The following is an 18,561-nucleotide window of genomic DNA, read 5'->3' on the forward strand; positions in this document are numbered from 1 at the left end:
AGACAGATAGAGGTTAAGTGACTTGCCCAGAGTCACACAGCTAATAAATGTCTGAGACCGAATTTGAATTCAGTCTTCCTGGCTCCAGGTCCGGCACTCAATGCACTATGGCTCCACCCAGGGCCTTCCTTTGATAAGACAGTTCAAATCCTGACTGACTGGTACCACCACCTGCGTGTCTTTGGGCCAGTCAAGTTAAGTGCTCTGGGCTTCATTTTCCTCATCAGTAAAATAGAGGAGTTGGACTTGACCTTGACCTTATGGTCCTTTTCAGCTCTAAATCCATGATGCTCCTATGTGCCATGCTGATGTTACTGTGGTTACAAAACTCAGGGGTGTGCTGGTAGATGATTAACAACCAGCTCCTGGGTGGGGAGAGGGAGGAAATCCTGTGCCTGCAACAAACACACTTTTATGTTTAATCTGCATCATGGCCTTTTTCTCCACTACTTTCTTAAGTCCAGATAATCAACACAAGAGTCAATCAAGCCCTGGTGTGTAGCATTTGCCAATCCTGAGATGTAAATGCTGACACTGAAAATTTAGCAATTTCATCACCTGGAATGAGCTAGCTCCAGCATATCCCTAGTCACTAACTTTCTTAACCTTTTAACGATAATAATTATAACTAAAATTTTTATAATTCTTTAAGGTTTGCAAAGCACTTTATAGACATGTTATTTGATCCTCACAACAGCCCTGGGAGTTAGGTGTCGTTATTATTTTCATTTTACAGATGGGAAGCCTCAGGTATGTCTCCCCATCTCCCGCCTTTCAGATTCCTTTTGTGTGTTGCCTTTCCCCATTAGATTGTAGGCTCCCTGAGGGCAGGGAACATACACAAATATATACAAATATCCAATATTTGTATCCCTAACGTTTAGCACAGTGCCTGGTACACAGTAGGTACTTAATACGTGTTTATTGACTGACTAAGGCAGACAGAGCTTAAGGGACTTGCCCAGAGTCATATAACCAGTAAATGTTTGAGGGAGGTTTTGAACTACTCAGGTCTTCTGGACTCGAGAACCAAGACTCTTCACTGCTTAGTTGATCTCTTCAAGGGCATGGGTTACAGCTCCCATGTCCCTGCCAGAGTGTCTGCTAGAGTAGGTACCCAATCTTTTTAACTAAGTAAAAGTAAATTTTATTTAGTCTTATTTGGGAAAAAAATATTTTCTTACGGTTTATTCAGAGGATGAGCACACAAGACAAGGGGTGAGGTTAGGCTGGCAGTGATGGAAGGAGGAGCAGCTCTTGGGATTCACATTGAGGGTCCACATTCTAAGTTTCCCCCCAGTCCTACTCCTCAGGATCTCACCTGTGGAGGGGTTCTTCTCCCCCCTTCTCCCTTCTGTGCCAGGGATCTGTCCTTCATTAAGGTGATCAATGTGGGGCAGCGGTTCCTGGTGAACAGAGTACAGGACTACATCCAAAGCAAGATTGTGTACTACCTCATGAATATCCACGTCCAGCCCCGCACCATCTATCTTTGTCGCCATGGGGAGAGCGAGTTCAACCTGTTGGGAAAGATTGGTGGTGACTCTGGCCTCTCGTCCCGAGGAAAGCAGGTATGCTCACAGCCAGTGGACCAGGAGGGGTCATGGTCATTGGTATCATTGTGTTCACCCCGCGGCTTCTCCTGCATCCGCATTTACATTCTTAATGCTACTTAGAGTGGTTTGCAGAACAGGGATGGTACTAGCCTGTCATCCTGGAGTTTTGTTCCAAGTTTAAGGATGTTGGGGGAAGGTCTCCCTTCCTCATCCATTCCAGCCCTGTCTGAAGCCAGGCATCTTCCTGCTTCTCAGCACTCTACCAGGCATTCCAATTTAAATCCATTTCCTCTTGGACAGAGTTATGGCTTTTCAGCTCCTTGATAATGGTGATCTTGGCCATCTCCTCTGCTGTTCCTACTTCGAAACGGTCATCTTCTTTTGTTTCCTCCCAGTTTGCTCAGGCACTGAGGAAGTTCCTGGAGGAACAGGAGATTGCGGACCTCAAAGTGTGGACCAGCCAGCTAAAGAGAACCATCCAGACGGCAGAGTCCCTGGGCGTGACATATGAGCAGTGGAAGATCCTGAATGAGATTGATGCTGTGAGTAGACAGCTGTTAGGGCTGGTCTGGCTGCTAGTGGCCCAGTGGTTAGAGCACTGGGCCTGGAGTCAGAAAGACTCACCTTCCTGAGGTCAAATCCGGCCTCAGACACTTACTGGCAGTGTGACCCTGGGCAAGTCACTGTACCCTATTTGCCTCAGTTTCCATCTGTCAGATGAGCTGGAGAAGGAAATGACAAACTACTCCAGTATCTTTCCTAAGAGAACTCCATGTGGGATCACAAAGAGTTGGACATGGCCAAGACAGCTGAACAACAATAAAAAGGGCCGGCTGATAGCGGAGTCCTTCTCTCCCTCCCTCTGTGGGGCAGGATCCCCACAGAGCTCATCATCTTGGCACCTACATCCAGAGCGTAGTCTGGTAGCAGAATGTGAACTTTTTTTTTTTTTTCAAATCTAGCTACTGTGGTTCCTGGGCTGGAGCTCAGAAAGGGTCTTCTGAAGTTATTTGTTCCATAAAGGCAGTAGATGAAGTCTTACTTCCCTGGCTTCTACATTTGTCAGCTAATTATGCCCCAAACCCCCTTTCTGTGTCCATTGTTAGATTCCCACCCCCTTGGCACCCGGGGTCAATTCTTTCTTTCTTTCTCCCTCCACCCTTCCCCTTTTAAAACATTTCTTATAAATATCTTCTAACCTCTTCCGTTTTTCTTTATTCCTAATCTTTCTCATACTATACTCTCTTGACCCCCACAGTTCTTCCTTTAAATCAGGGTTTCCTCCCACCCCACACATTAAGGATATCCTCCTGCAGTGGTTAGAGAAGTGGAAGTGAAATTTGGGAGGTGGGATTTGAATTCAGGCCTCCTCGACTTCAATCCCTCTTCCTGGGAATTTCAGGTATTGTCTTAGTGGCACGGTTATGTTCAGTTGCGTCCGACTCATCATGACCCCATTTGGGGTTTTCTTGGCAAAGATAATAGAGAGATTTGGTATTTCCTTCTCCATCTTATTTTATAGATGAGGAAACTGAGGCAAACAGGGTGAAGTGACTCACCCAGGGTCACACAGCTCATATGTGTCTGAGGACAGATCTGAACTCAGGTCTTCCTGACTCCAGGCCTGAATCTTTATACACTATACCACCTCGCTGTCCTGGTGGCATCGCAGCTTTGCGTAATCTTGAAAGGGGTAGGCTTATTGCCAGGTCTTCTGGGACTCTCAGCAAGTTTTGACTTTCTGCAGGGTGTGTGTGAAGAGATGACCTATGAGGAGATTGAGAAGCAATACCCAGAAGAGTTTGCTCTTCGGGATCAAGACAAATATCTGTATCGTTACCCTGGAGGGGAGGTAAGACTTCACTGGACAATGTACTGCAGGAGCTCGCATGTTGGGAGGAGCTGATCATGATTCTTCTGGTCTGGGAGAGTATTCAAGGAGTCACTTGATTCATGTTCACACCTCTAGTCTGGCTGGGTCAGACAAATTGCATTTGGGATGGGAGAGGAAGGCCATTTGTTCTGATCTTTGGGAAAGGAGATATTTTGGTTCTTCTTGATCTCCTGTCTCAGTCATAGAAGAAACACACGCTGGCAAATAAAAAACAAAACTTTTCCAAGCTTTTTCTCACCCCTCCCTCTCTACTCCCAGCCAGGGATATACACATAATAAACTGTATAAAATAGGTCTGGGGTCTTTTCTGCTTGCCCAAGATAAGTGGTAGTTTCCCTGGCACCTTTAATATCTCTTTAATCTGAGTTCCTGGAAACAAGTTGGCATATACTTTCTGGGCACCCAACACCAAGAGAGTCAAACTATGATGGAAAATGATAGCTGAAAATGTAGCACTTGAAAATTACAATGTAAGCTACCAATGTTCTTTCGTTTATTCTTCATAACAATCCTGGGAGGTAAGTGTTCCTTTGTATTACAGGTTTCAAATCGGGTCTTCTGATTATAAATAACAAGAAAATAATAGCTTATAATAACAGCTGACATGTAGAGCACTTTAAGGTTTGTAAAGCACTTTATAGATGATCTCATTTTATCCTCATAACAACCCTTAGAGGAAAGTGCTGTCGTTATCCCCCATTTACATGAGGGCTGCTGAGTGGCGCAACTGATAGAGCGCTGGGCTGGGAACCAGGAAGTCTAATCTTTCAGTTCAAATCTGGCCTCAAACACTTACTAGCTGTGTGACCCTGGGTGACTCACTTAACCCCGTTTGCCTCAGTTTCCTCATCTGTCAAATGAGCTGGAGAAGGAAATGGCAAACCACTCTAGTATCTTTGCCAAGAAAAGCCCAATACAGGGTCATGAAGAATTGGACACAACATAGATGACTGAACTACCACAAAACATATGAGGAAACTGAGGCTGAGAGTAAGTTTGTGAGTCCAGATTTGAACTCAGGTCTTCCTGATTCCAAGCCCAGCACTCTTTTTAATTGCATCATCCAGCAATACCCTGGGAGCCTCTGGCTTCCTTAACTGCGCCCTCCTCCCCACCGCCACCTCTTGACTGGGACAGAAAAGAAACCAGATTGAGTTCCAGCCCTTTCTCAATGACTTGTGGTTTTTCTTAGTCTGAACCTTGTTCTTGAAAGGTCTGAACATTCCCAAGAGACACGAGGCTCAGGGTTGGGGGGTGAGAAGAGAACTTAGCTGGCGACCCGGAGTCTCTGTGCCTGCTGGAATGAAACCAGCTGGGGAAGGAAGAAGAAGAAGAGGGATCATTTGACTGAAACTCAGCTGCCAACTTGATTCTGGCTTCCTCCTCCAGTCATACCAGGACCTGGTGCAGAGGCTGGAGCCAGTCATCATGGAATTAGAGCGCCAGGGCAACGTCCTCGTCATCTCCCACCAGGCTGTCATGCGCTGCCTTCTGGCCTACTTCTTGGACAACAGTGCAGGTGCCAGAAAAGGGCAGAGTGGGAGGGGAGGATGAGGGAGAGAAAGGGCTTGCACACTGATGGTGCCCGAATCCCTTGGCACTTCATCCCTGGTCCAGAGAGTAGGTATTTCAGGCTGGTAGAGGGATCTGGCTGCTATTGAACGTGCTCCCTGACATCCGTAATCCTGCTGCTACAAAAGCCCCCATCTGGAGTACCTTTCTAGCTTATCAGGCCTTGGCCCCCAAGTTAGGTGAGCCTGTCATTTTGGGAGACTTGATGCCTTCTCTCTCTATGCATTATTCTGATTCATTACTGTCCTCCTACAGCTTAAGAAGGGATATCTTCTGACCTTTGAGTTTGCCTGTTTGAGGCGTGAAACAACACAGAGAGATCCACATTTCTTTAGAGAGAAAGGGTAGGGGAGGTAGAAGCAGCAGGATGGTTGTGGGTTAGAAGTAGGGAGAGAAGGGGGTACCATCCCTGTGCCTCCATGTTTCCCTAACTTCCAGCCTGACAGCCATCTCCTAGTCCACAGAAGGCCTTCTTCACATGGGTCTATAAGGGGCCTTCATACAGTTCTCCTTTCCCCCATGGCCTGCCTAAATCCCATGATCCAGCTTCCTTACCTCCATTCTTTTTTATTCAGCCTAAGTCAGCCCACATTGGCAACTAATCTGTTTCCCACTTCAATCACCTTGTAACTTGGGGTTCAGTATCCACAGGACAAAATGGAGACCCTTCCTGGGGATTACAGCAGGGGCGTTCTGACACCACAGCTGGTGGGTCATCAGAAAAAAAAACAAAATATATCGAGGTCCACCAACCTCCCCTCTTCTAGCCTGACTCCTTCCCCTTACTGCCTATGGGCAGTATTATTCAGTGAATCAATCAGCAAACATTTAAGTGCCTACTGTGTGCCACACACTGTGTCAGGCACTGGGGATACAAAAGGAGGCAAAAGCCAGTCCTATTCACTATTTATTTCTGGTTTCAGATGAGCTACCGTACTTGAGGTGCCCACTCCATACCATCTTCAAACTCACGCCTGTGGCCTATGGTAATTATGAGTTTAGAGACTAAGTTCGAGGGTGGGGAGTTGAGGAGATTCAAGATACGGAGTTTTCTTAGCAGTTTGCTGAGAGGTTAACAGATGTTGCTAGAGGGCCCTTTTTAAAAGTCAAGTTCAGTGATGCTTGGGCTCTTCTCTTACTGTATTAGCCAGTGTCTCTGGAAGAAAGCCAACTTGTCTGGGACTTTTCTCCACACTAGCTCTCATGGAATCATCTTCAATTAACTTTTTATCTAAGAATGTTCCTATTCTTCCTTCCTCTCTCCATCAGGATGCAAGGTGGAAACAATAAACCTCAATGTGGAAGCTGTGAACACTCACCGAGACAAGCCTACTGTAAGTATTTCCCAGATGGAATGATCCTCCCAGGCTCCTTTCTGCCACCTTCAGATCTCTGAGCCTTGGGGCAGTAGGAGAACTGGGTGCTAGGGGGCACTGTAATGCTCACTGAAAAGGTGACTGGTATAGGCTAATCTTCTAGCTAGTGTGGGAAGAGACACTGGTTTATTATTCCCATTACTTCTCAGCGCTAGTATTGTGATATTTCAAAATAGGGCCCTGAAATTCCAGGTAAAAGTGGCAAACATTTCAGTAAAGTGAAGTTGGATCTTTTTTGTGAGAAGGTCCTCCACTTGACAGGGTGTTCCAGAGGACAGTGGGGCAAGGAATTGGGAGGCTTCAGAACTATCCCTGAGATCCTCTGAGACCCGAGAAAAGTCTGTTCTCTCTCCTCTTGGGGCCTGTTTTGCAGCTGGGAGATTTTGAAGCCAGATAAGTTATCGTCTATGTCTATAGTCCTCTCAGAGGCCCAGTGGTAAGAGAAACTGGTGTTAGGTGTCCAGAGGACAGAAATGCAGGAATCAGGGAAATGGTTTAACCTTTGTAAAGGAACTCTTGGCTTGGCATTCATTCCTGTGGTGTCCCTCCATTTCTGATTAGAACAACCTCCCCAAGAACCAAACCCCTGTAAGGATGAGAAGGAACAGCTTTACGCCTCTGTCCAGTTCGGATACAATAAAGCGCCCGAGAAATTACAGTGTTGGGAGCCGGCCCCTCAAGCCCCTCAGCCCTCTCCGTGCCCTGGATGCTCAAGAAGGGGCTGACCAGCCGAAGACCCAAGTCAGCGTTCCCGTGGTGTAACCGTGTGTGTTCTTCCTCAAACCCAGTCTCTTTCCCCCTTTCACTAATCACCTAGCACTTACTTTAACGTCCATATCTTCAATTAATCCTAACCCAGAGCATGAGACTATGTTTCTGAACCAGCCAACTTCAGTCATTCCCAGATCTGGTGTGACACATCACCCTGCCAAGGTTTCAACCTTGATCAAATTCTAACGGGGCTCTCTTGGGACAGGTATTTGGGCATGAGTTTTGGAGGAAGAGAAAAGAAAGTCCCATGAGAGCGATGATTTGGTGGAGTCAAGATCAGAAGGGACTGATAAGCACTTTCCAAACACCTCTCTTTCTTTCCCCTATCATCATTAATGTGCTTTGTTTATGGGTGTGTGGGGGACACGTGCTGGGCAACCTATTTTCCTTTACCTTCTAAGTTCTTTTGTTACTGTATACTAATGCACTTACTTGCTTTCTTCCCTCTCCCCCCCTCCCCTTTAGGACCCTCCATTAGACTGTCCCATTTTTGGCCATGGTGATGCATAGAACCCATGTGGTACCTGTGGAAGGAACAGAGAGCAGATTGAAGAGGGAGATTTGGGCTCTGGTTGGTGGCTCCACAATGGGGCTTAACCTGAAGGGGCTGCTCCCTTCCCTTGATCTTTCCACTCAACCCATGCCCAGTAGTCTTCCTGGCCCACTCCTCATCCAGGGACCCTTGTTGGGGTATATGAGACATAGCATCCACAGCCCTGGGGCCCCCACTTCCTTTCACCAGAGCTGATCCCAAGACCTTTTACATTGGGAGAGAAGCTAGCTTTTGTGGATTTGGATGATCACTTCCTTGGATTTGCTTTTCAATTCAAAAGGGCTGTTATAAGAGCTGCTGATGTGTGTTGAATGGGGGTGGGGAGATGGTCTGTATTCTGCCCAAGGCTCTTCTAGGGGAGCACATACTGAAAAAGGTCTCTCTTTCCCACTGGCTCCCAGGCTTATTGCCAACAGCAACAGCTGCCCTGCCAAAGCCAGTGACCTCTCTGGGCCAATTAGAAGGACAGAGCAAGAGTCTGGAACTATTGGGGATATCAAGTGTTCCAACTCTTTGAGGCAACAACATATGACTCCTTTCCCCTGCCCTGAAGTAAATCCTGGGATACACAGACAATAATATTCATCAAATGGAATAGATGTTTTAATACACATAATGCATTAGGAAAATTCTCCCTTCCTCTCCCACCCCCTTCCTTTTTTGTTTTTGTTTTTCGAAATTACAAAGGCCTATTGAAACAGCCTGGTAGTTTTGCTTCCTCTCCTTGGGATAGGATATCATATCCACAAGTAAAAAAACACACCCACCAGGACCCAACGGGCTGCCTAGAGGCATTTGGGCTTCACTTTTCCAAGTTTTATCTTTAGCATCTTCTCAGTTTGGGGCCTCTCCTGTTAGCCCCGAGGAAGCTACTTCTCTACCTGCTGTGTTTTATCTGCTTTCTCAGCTTAGTGCTTGCCCTAGTCATTTCCTAATTTGGGTCCTTTTGTGCTTCCTTTCTTCATAGCTTCTGAGACTATATTTACATTGGATCCCTGGGCTCTAATTACCTTTCCCTCTCATTTCCAACCTCTTTTTCTTTTGGGGAGTAGGTGATCTTCGTGTATTTGGCAAGTGTCTTGGTCTAGGGCTGGTATAAATGCCACTGCTGTCTGTGGAATGGGGTGAGGAGACAGTCTCTACACCTCCCAGAACACTTCTGTCCTTTCTTTGTAGGAGATATCTGTTTGGGACTAGACAGCTAGAGCAGATTATCCATAGTCAATTCAGTTTTTCTCTGGTGCTAATGGGCAGCTTCTTGTGTGGGTCACATGGAAAGGCCAATTGGACAGTGAATGCTTGGGCTAAGCAGCCAACTTCGGAGTCCTAGAGTCTCTTTGGTTAGATGTTGGTCAATCAACCAACCAACCATCATGCATTTATTAAGCTCTTGCTATTTGCTAGGCACTATGCTAAGCTCTGGGGATACAAAGAAAAAGGGGAAGGGGAGTTCCTGCTTCAAGGAGCTTATATTCTAATGTTGGTCTGAATGGGTCAGAATTGTAGACTGAATATAGACTGAGAGAGCCAGATATTTTGATTGGATGGAGAGATCCCAGTATTAGAAGTGTGCAGTTTGGAAGGTTAGGAGACCCCGTTTCTAGTCCCAATTCTTACCCTTATGACCTAAAGCAAAACATAGTACCTCTTAAGGCCTTCACTGACCCCATCAGTAAAAGGAAGAGAATTATTCCCATTCCATTATAATGGCACCACAAGTATTAGATTCCTTAGATAAATAGCTGGTGCTTCTAAGTGGCAGAAGTGCCAGAGAAGGGTGGCAGTTGAGCAGAGCTGAGGTCTCAAGCAGGGGCTCCCCAAATTTATGCTCTTTGTTCCTATTGTCCAAGTGCATGTGGCAGCCAGTTTCTAGACACAAGTTTGTGCCCTTTTTAAACACATTCCATTCCAAGGCCAGAGTTAAGATAAGTTGACATTGCTTGTGTAGCCAGCTAACAGTGAGCACTGAGGGCAGAGCCATGGCTGCCAGGTGCTATGGAGAGTGTAAGGACACCCTCTTTTTTCTGTCCATCTCTTCAAGGGTATGTTAAACAACTCTAATTAGAAATGATTGTATATGCACAAAGTATGCTAAAAGGTATAAATGAGTATAGTACCAGTGCCAGGCATGTGTGTTGGGGGGGACATTAAGATATAGGGCAGATAATTCTGCATGCCCCTTGTCTATCACTCCCCTCCCTACCATACCCTGCCTAGGTGATAAGTACCTTGGCTATGGTACTGAGGTTGTTAGAAGTGCCCTGGAAAGAGCCAGGTTTTGTCCCATGTTAGAGGGAGATGGGGAGTGTGGGGGTATGTTTGTGACAGCTTAACTCAAATAGGTATGGTTTGGGTTTGGCCAGTTTGACAGCTTTGGTCTGGAGAAGTGTGTATCCTGATGGTCCTCTGGGGGTAAGAGAACAAAGCACTTAGCTGTTGATTAAAGTAAGAGAATAAGACTTTTTGCCCTTTTGGAGCCTTTTGACAGGAGAGGAATCAGCGAGACTTGGGCTGTTCCATGTGTTGTCTTTGTTGAGATTAACCTTCTAGAAAGAGACTGACAAACCCCACTGAAATCTCATCTCTCCTGGCCCTGGAGCTAGAGCTGAGCTAGCTTTTTACTCCATTCTTCCTGAGTGCCTTCCTAATGCAGCCTCTTTCATGAGAGTTATCTGGGAGTCTCTTTTTTGCCTTCCTACCTCTTCCTCCATTTTCTTATGTATAGATTTCTGAATACTCTGACTCTAGTACTGAAGTCTTGAGAAGCATTAATGAGATGGGGGAACTTACAGGACCTTCTCTGAAAAAAATGATTGCTGATACTGCCTGAGAGGATTTAGAAAAAATGATTCTCTCTCTCTCTCCCTCTCCTCCCTCTCCTCCCCCCCCCCCCGCCTCCTTCTTCCTCCCTCCCTCCCTCTCTCCCTTTCCCTCTTTACCCCTCTTCTTTATTTCTTATCTGCTGTTACATGAGAAATAAGAAATGTTTTGTTAGGATTTCCTTTTTTTCCCCCTTGGAAATTGAAAGTCCTTTTCTTAGCACTTCTCTGTATTCCTTTTCCCCAAATTGGAACCTAGTTCTCAAACATTAGCCTTAAATTCTTAGATGCCATTCTTATTGGAAACAGCACAGAGAACAACTTTTCAGGGGCATACAGGAGACTTAAACCACGTAATCTAACCTACATTCATTATACATCTACTTTGTTCCAGGCATTGTGTTAGGCTCTTGTGTTACAAAACAAAACAAAACCAGTTCCCTGCCCTCAAGGAGCTTATAGTCCATTGCAGGAGTTTATATTACACTGCTGCAATGTCATTCCCTAAGTTTCCTTATTAGAAGTGGGAGCTGGGATTGAATGTCTCTGCCCCCCTTTCCAGATTAGAAATACTTTGCACTTTAACTGCGGTTCCAGGGCCCCCATTTGTTGCCCTTATTTAGACACTGACATTTTGAAGAGCCATGTGATCCAGATGTTTGGAGATAAATGTGCCTTGTGGCTTCTCTGAAGGTCTCCCAGTCCCAGGGAAGACTGCCCAGACAAAAGAGAGGTATCTGGATTATGTTGTGTTAGGTAGGTTCCGTGAGACTTTGCCAGGACCGAGAGAAAGGTAGCAAGCCAAGACCTCTATGTGTGTTACCAAGATGTCAGTAAACTCACCAGCTTTTCCAGTGCAAAACATGGTTGGATTTTTAAAAATTTGAAAAAATTTTTTACAGAGCAAAAAAAGTCACTGAGCCATGCTGCTTAAAACCATGATTTGTAAACAGTGTCTACACTGTCCTGTCCTCTCCCCTTCCCAACCCTGGGGTAGTGATTTAGACACCAGATGTTTGTACAAGAGGAATGTAACCTAAACTCTGAGCAGAGGACTGTTCAGCAAAGCATCCTTTGTTTTTCTAAAGAAAAAAAATCACATATCTCTGTGCCTAGCTGGCAGCCCTGTTCTATCGGGTGACTCGAACTGATTGTTATTGTGTCTGGGTTGTAATGCGGCTTCCATGTTTCATGTGCCCCATTGAATAGAACAGAGAACTCTGCATTTTCTGCTGAAGGGGTGAAGGTGGAGAGTTGTACACAATGTAGAAGGTGATTTTTCTTAAGGTGTCTGTGGTAGCTAAATTCTCATCCACTTTAAAAAGTGAGGATTACATAGCAACTGTACAGTTTGTGTATCCACCGACGGATTTTGAGGCCGGCTTTAGGGGATGCATAGTGTAGGTCTGATGTTACCTCCAAAATCCAAGGGCTGGAAAGGAACCTTAAGAGGTCATCTAATTCCTTGTCTTTAGGCAGGACCACAGGTCAGCATTGATTTCTGACCCTGATTTGTACTCCAAAGCCTAAATCACATAAAAAAAATCATCCATTATTTTTAAACTAGCTATGGTGAGCCATTCAGTTCTCCTGTACAGAATTTCTGTCATGTTGGTGAATATAAATGCCTATGTAGGAGGAGATTTTGCATTTTCAAGTAGACCTCTTCAAATGGTAGAGCCTTCCAAAGTGTTGAATAGGCTCCAGTGATCTATGTCATCTTTACTGACTTCGTTAATGGTTTTGTAGCTCACTTTCAGTTGTTCATTTTACGATGTTGAACCAGGTAACTGGGCCACCTATCCCAGTGCCTTCGGTTTTGCAACCATGTGTGAGCACTTGTCCTGTTTTAAATTCTTCTCAATCTCTAAGGATTATCTAGCAGAGTCCTGCTGTTTGGTATCTATTTTAGGAAAATTTAGCACTAATTGTGTGTTCTGTGGGAAAAAAAATGGCTGGGCGGAGGGTGTGCAGATGAAGTGAGAATTTCATCACCATTGAGGGTGGGGGGTGGTAGGAAGAATATATATGTGGCCAGTGAAATGGCAGCCCAGCTAGGAATGTTCTGCTTTGGGAAGGCTCTCCAGTCTGGCCATGAATTTAAGAATGCCTCAGCATAGCCCTCTCGCAAAGAAGGAACATTACCTCAAACAGCATGATGTTTGTTCCGGTGACTGACTGATTTCTCGATAATGTCACTTAGATCAACATGAGGTGTTTAGAACTGTATTTGAAATGTGTGCATGTTTATTTTGTTCTTTTGTTTGTCGAATAGGTAAATAAAACTGTTGCGTACCTTGAAACTCTCTGAAGGCTCCTGTTTTCTTTGTGTTCTGACTTGGCTGTCCTCTGCTAAGACTGAATTATTAGTTTGATTATGGTCCGCAGTATGTCAGACACAACTCTCCCACGCCACCTCCTGGGGAAGATGAGAAGGCCGCCGTCGAGGATCCCTAGAATAGTACCTGACTGTCCCTGTGGGTTTCCATGTGCTCAGTGTGCCAAACACACCACTTCTATGCCCCAAAAAGAATCATCGGTAACAAGAGCAGAGAGGAACACAAGGTCTTGAGCAAAATCGCACCATGAAGCGCAGTCACCATGTATAGCCTCGTTATTTGTAAATTTGGAGTCATAGAGGGAGTCATTCTAACACATGGCCTCTTTCACAAGAGATGAGGGACAACGGCATCAGACTTCACCTTTGTCTCATTGACCTCTTCTTGGATTGTTGCTCTGTGCTGGCTGGTCAGATGTATTGAAAGAAAGCAATAAGAGCCCTCCAGAGCCTTAGGAAGCTTCTTGAGAGAAGAGCCCTCATTACTGATCCCTGCTACAAGGTCTTAGAGTGGGCCAGACCTTATGGGCAGTGAGTTATCTGACTGACTGCTCTGGAATGGTTTCCTCCCTGCTACTGAGGACTAATTGCTTTTACTCAGATCCCTAAACCTCATTCTGTAGTCCATTACAAACTAAGGAAGGTGTCCCAATATAAGGATTGGAGAAGTTTAATAGGATATCAGAGAAGAGGAAAAAACAGTAGGCTTATTAAATACTTTTCCTGCTCGTGTTAAAAGGCCGTAGCTTTGCTGTTTTGAGCTGAACCTGACTCTAGAAAATGAGAGAAACAGAGACAGAGAGTGACAAAGAGACAGAGAGAGAATGTATGTGTGAGGAGATGATAATGAGGTGGGTGGGTGGTCTTTTCCCTTCTTCTGCTGTGGTAGTAATCACCTTTTTTTCTCTCTCTCTTGCTCTCTGGCTCTCCTAGGCAAAAATGGGGCTGGCCATGTGAAGGGACTCTACCCCAGAGCCCCTCAAGATGCCCGGCTCTGGATAAGGAGGCCAGGGTCAGACCTCTCCAGGAGACGCAGCCAGACCTACTGCTCACTGCCAAATTTGGGACCTCGGCGCTGCAGGGGCTAGAGCAGGAAGCTAAGTGGGGCAGCTGGGCTTTGGGGACCATTCAGAAGAGGCCTGAAAAACAAACAGCAAACATAACTGCATTTTCTCTCCAACGAATACCGTGAATATCAGCCAGTCTGGGAAACTAAGAGCCTCAATGTATCCCAGGCTCCTGGATGGCCTCGACCAGCTTCTTGGAATGGAAGCTTCACTTTGTTTTTAATTCTCTCTTTGCTGGATTTAGGCTGCATGGATTATTCTGTTTTTATTTAGGCATTCCATGCCCCACCTGTGACTGCCTGTACCTTTAGCTGACTGCTTTACCTCTGGGCACTAAGGCAACTCTCTGAATTTAGTTGTTAACTGGTGAGGGGACTGATCTCAGCCCGGGCCACTTGTCACTGTTCCTTTCAGGCCCAGGACCCACTTTTACCTTTTCAGGACATTTCTGCCTTCTCGGGAACAAGAAGGGGAAAAGGTCTGGGGTTGAGGCTCAGTCTCTTTGGTAGAATGGCTGCCACCATTTCAAAGGAACTCCTTCGCTTTGAAACCATTTTTCTTGATTTTCGATTCTTGGCCCAGACTACTCTGTAAGGCCAGAATCTTCTGAAGGGCCCTCCAAGTCCATGCTTGCTCCTGATTTCTCTCTTGTAGTTACTATCTTTTCCAATACTGGATTTTTTTTTTCTACGTAATGCTATGTGCCTCTCCTAACCATAGAAGAATATAGTTCCAGTTGGGAAGAAGATTAACATGCTATTTACTTCCTTTTGGCAATGAAAAAAAAGTTTTTTAGGAAATAACTTTATCTGAAATTTCTCTGCACTTCACACTATCAGACCCTCAATGGCAGGGTCTGTCTCAGGGCCTTATGGTCTCCAAGGAGGCTGTGACTAACTAAGGAAGCTGTCACCAAGGCACCAAGAGAGCAGCTTGGCCTGCCAACCCTCCCACAGTTGGCCTGTCCCCCAGCTCTAGGGGTCCATCCAGCTCCTTTGTCAGAGCTTCTAGGGGCAAGGGAAGAGCAGATGCACTCAGGGCTTGGGAGCTGGCTCCCTTTGGTTTCTCTTAAAGGCTATAGGACTCTTGCCCTACTACTCTGCATTTGCCTGTACCAGAAAAAAGGGGTACAGGTTACCCTGCATGGCAATCAACTTCTAAGGCAAACCTGGCTGGCCTTTTAAGGATAATAAGCTTTTAAAATTTTTGTCTTTGTTTATAATTTTTAAAAAATCGCTGAGATGATCATGTCATGGGGATGGTGGTGAGTGAAGGAAAGGGGGGCTTAGAGGGAAGAAAGACAAATAAAAAGGGAACTTTTCCCATGTGATCCTACTATCACTTGGGCAATATAGGGTTCTTAATTAACATGTGAAGGGCTGAGCTGCAGGCAGTTCAACCTCCAGTGATTAGGGGCTACACATATACCCTTGCATTCAGGTAGCCCCTCAATCTTCCCTGAAATAAGTGATTTTTTTTTTTACCTGGCTACTGGAAGCCAGTACTTTGAAAATTCTCTCCTGCTCTCTGCCTCTTTGTATGCATTCTGGGGTTGTCTTCATTTTGAGTCAATGCTGTGTTTCATTCTTGCAGGGTCTTTGGGTTTGCCACCCAAATAACAAATTCTTCTTTATTAGATGTCTTCAAACAAACCACTTGTGGTATGTTTTTTGCCTTGCTTAGTTAGGGTGTGGACCAGATGGCCTCTGAGGGGCTTCCCAACTTTGATATTCTTTGGGGGTCAGTTTTTTCAGCAAAGATTTTTTTGTAAAGTGAATTTACCTTATGTGAATCCCGCCCCCCTCCCCATTGAGTTCCTTTTACAAAATCATTTTCTAAGGAAAAAAAAATTAGCTCCCAGAAGTCATAAAATGCCTCAGAATGTAACAAATCCTTTAAATCTTGCACTCAGGAAAAAATGACAAATTCCAGATAAGACAATAAGATATAAAACATTTAATAATATTGTTCAAGGAATTAATAGTTTAAAACTTCCTATTTTATGAACTTAGTAGACTATACTTATGTTTCCAATCTATCCAACTCATTAAGGACCAATGCCTAGTATAGGGCCTTCCATATACATAGTGAGACCCTTTAATAAAAAGTTGTTAGCTCAAATTATTAGCACTTCAAAAATGGTATTTATGTCTATGTGACGTTGGAACGATTTACCCTTCTAGGCCTAAACCTCATCTGTAAAATGTGGGGATTGGACCAATTGACTGAAGGACCTTTCCAGCTTTAAATGGATGATCCAATAATCCTAAAGTTCTTCTCAGCTTCAAATCGGTGCTCTATGACCCTAAGTTTGCTGAGTTGATTGCTGAACATTAATCTGCTGCTGGTAGAAGGTGCAAATACCAATGACATCACAGATCCAGGCCAAAAAAATCAATGGGTCATGTTAAGCTCCACTGTATGCATTAAATGGTTCCTGGAACCCTTTAACTGGATGTGGTAACAGAAGCAACAATAAGATTTAGCTTAGAGTGGATTTCTGATTCAGTGAATACATTTATAAAGTTGAAAATTATTAGGTTTAGTGAGCAGGGGGCATGTGTATAAGCCCCGGCAAATATTTTTATCATCAAGATGAAGACTACCACTATTGTAATGATCTGAGAGTTTATGAAAATTTCACACTGCTTTCTGGTGTGTTTTTACATTCGGTCTCCTGACGAAAAAGGACTAAATGGGATTGTTCTTCCTTCCCGTTTTGCAGTACTCCCTGAGAACAAAGAATGTTTCCTTTCGGTCTTTGTATTTCCAGCCCTTAGCATGTGATAGGCACTTGGATGTTGAATTTATGGAGTCCAAATGGCCGAGACCTTTGGAGATTGTGACGTGACCAAGGTCACAGAGCAAATCCTTGATAGAGCTGGAAGAAAAGTCTCTGCCACATTGTAGAGTCTATGTTAAGGATTGTGATTGTTAACACCTCTCCTAACCACAGCTACTAGCCTTATTAGGATCTGGGCCTGAAGCTGCTGGTCCAAAGCCTTCTTCAGTCTTAGGTGAAGGTTATTATTACCTCTTTATGCATTCTTAGTTCTAACTCACAAATGACTGGGCTGAGATCAGCCTTTTTTTCTCAGCTAGTATGGCACCTGGGTAGCCCAAACCTCCCTCATGGTGGTAATCTCCCACCCAACCCCCAACAAATTTGGTAGCCTTAGGGTGTTACTTGTCATCCTACTAGGATTTTTGTGGGTTTTTTTTAAGGAGCTGGAAGGGATTTTAGAGATCGTCTAGTCCGTTATCCTCCCACTTAATACAAGAGGAAAAAATGGTCCAAAGAGGGGGAAATGATTGGGAATAGACTGTAATTATTTGGAATATAAAAGAAAAAAAGAAATTTATATGCGGCTCACCTAATATCAGATCTGTTTTTTTAAGTAGCAGAGGCACTTATTTTAATGTTAAATGTTAAAATGCTCAGTTTTGTAGTGGAGATAACAGAAGATGGGAATGGGGGAAGGAAGGAGGAAGAGAGCTGGTCCTTTAAAGGTACCTGCATTAGCACAAAAAATAGACCTTCCTGTTTCCATTGTGTAGATTTCTTTTTTTTTTTAAAGTTCAAGGCACTTTTTCCCCCTCACCCTATTTTCCTGATTTTTCCTTCCTTCACCCCATTTTCCTGATTTTTCTTTCTTCCCTCACCCTACCTTCCTGATTTTTCTCCTTCCCTCACCCCATTTTCCTGATTTTTTCTTTCCTTCCTTCACCCCACTTTCCATATAGAGCATGAGAAACTTCTCTTGCAGCCCTGACAGCACTTTATATATTATTAAGAATGAAAGAGTACTTGGCAATATGATTTTCTTTTCTTGCTGTCTTATATTTTGTTTTGGTTCAAGCCATCAGTGAAAAAAACATAGGTCAGCCTTTAGCAGCACCTTGAGGTAACTGACTGGAGGTGTGGTAACTCTGGTCAGCCTCTAGGAGGAATCAGTATTCTCTCCATCAGGAGGCTAGTGGTCTAAATCTGGTGCTGGGCAGGTCTGAAAAAGCCTCCATATAATCTACTTCCAGATTCCAAAGAGTAGCATATTCCCCCACAGGAGCCTTCTACAGTCCGCTTCACCTCCCAGGGTGTCTCTCCTTTGCCACAGCCATTTTAGAATCCCTATACAGTGGAAGGAAAGGAAGCTGGACATTCCTGAGGCATCATTGACTTATGATTTGTTAAATATTATTTTATAAATGTACATCCCAGGATCACTTCCGGCACTGGTTAATTCCTTTTTTTTTCTCATTGATTTCTGGGTGACCCTAGACCCCTGAAGCCAGTCTGGAATATATATAATATGGTGAATGTGATGGGGAAGGGGAGGGTGGGAGTTGTCTTTGTGGGATGGTCTCAGATTTGGGAGTGGGCAGTAGAGGAAGGAAAAGCACTTTCAGCCTCAGAGTCTGACAGTGTCTTATTTTGGGGTGGAATAGGGATAGACAAATGGCATATGTTTTGAGTTACTATACAAGGGAAGTTTGTGTTATTCTTGAAGAATGGTTTGAATTTTCTTATTTGTGTTTATACCCAAGAAAATGTATAAGCAAACTGATCTCTTCTTTCTGAATGTACTGCACAGAAGCCATTGCAATGAGGCTTATT

At 44.5% G+C, this 18,561-nt stretch overlaps 1 protein-coding gene across 5 annotated transcripts in view; it reads left to right on the forward strand.

Moving 5' to 3' along the window:
- The window catches only part of PFKFB2 (6-phosphofructo-2-kinase/fructose-2,6-biphosphatase 2), a 41,947-nt gene extending 23,683 nt beyond the window's left edge, over positions 1–18,264 (forward strand). For 2 of the 5 annotated variants that reach the window (XM_036754928.1, XM_036754929.1), the window contains exons 9-15: positions 1,364–1,571; positions 1,952–2,098; positions 3,304–3,408; positions 4,840–4,969; positions 5,946–6,008; positions 6,292–6,356; positions 6,960–12,848. In XM_036754928.1, the coding sequence (XP_036610823.1) occupies positions 1,364–1,571; positions 1,952–2,098; positions 3,304–3,408; positions 4,840–4,969; positions 5,946–6,008; positions 6,292–6,356; positions 6,960–7,160 (919 nt within the window). In that variant the 3' untranslated portion in view covers positions 7,161–12,848. Of the gene's footprint in view, positions 1–1,363; positions 1,572–1,951; positions 2,099–3,303; positions 3,409–4,839; positions 4,970–5,945; positions 6,009–6,291; positions 6,357–6,959; positions 12,849–13,812 lie in introns of those variants that run through there. The other 3 variants (XM_036754931.1, XM_036754930.1, XM_036754932.1) reach the window with 3 other exon arrangements.
- Positions 18,265–18,561: the final 297 nt, after the last annotated feature.

This window comes from Trichosurus vulpecula, chromosome 4 (genome assembly GCF_011100635.1).
Source record: "Trichosurus vulpecula isolate mTriVul1 chromosome 4, mTriVul1.pri, whole genome shotgun sequence".
NCBI classification, from domain to species: domain Eukaryota; kingdom Metazoa; phylum Chordata; class Mammalia; order Diprotodontia; family Phalangeridae; genus Trichosurus; species Trichosurus vulpecula.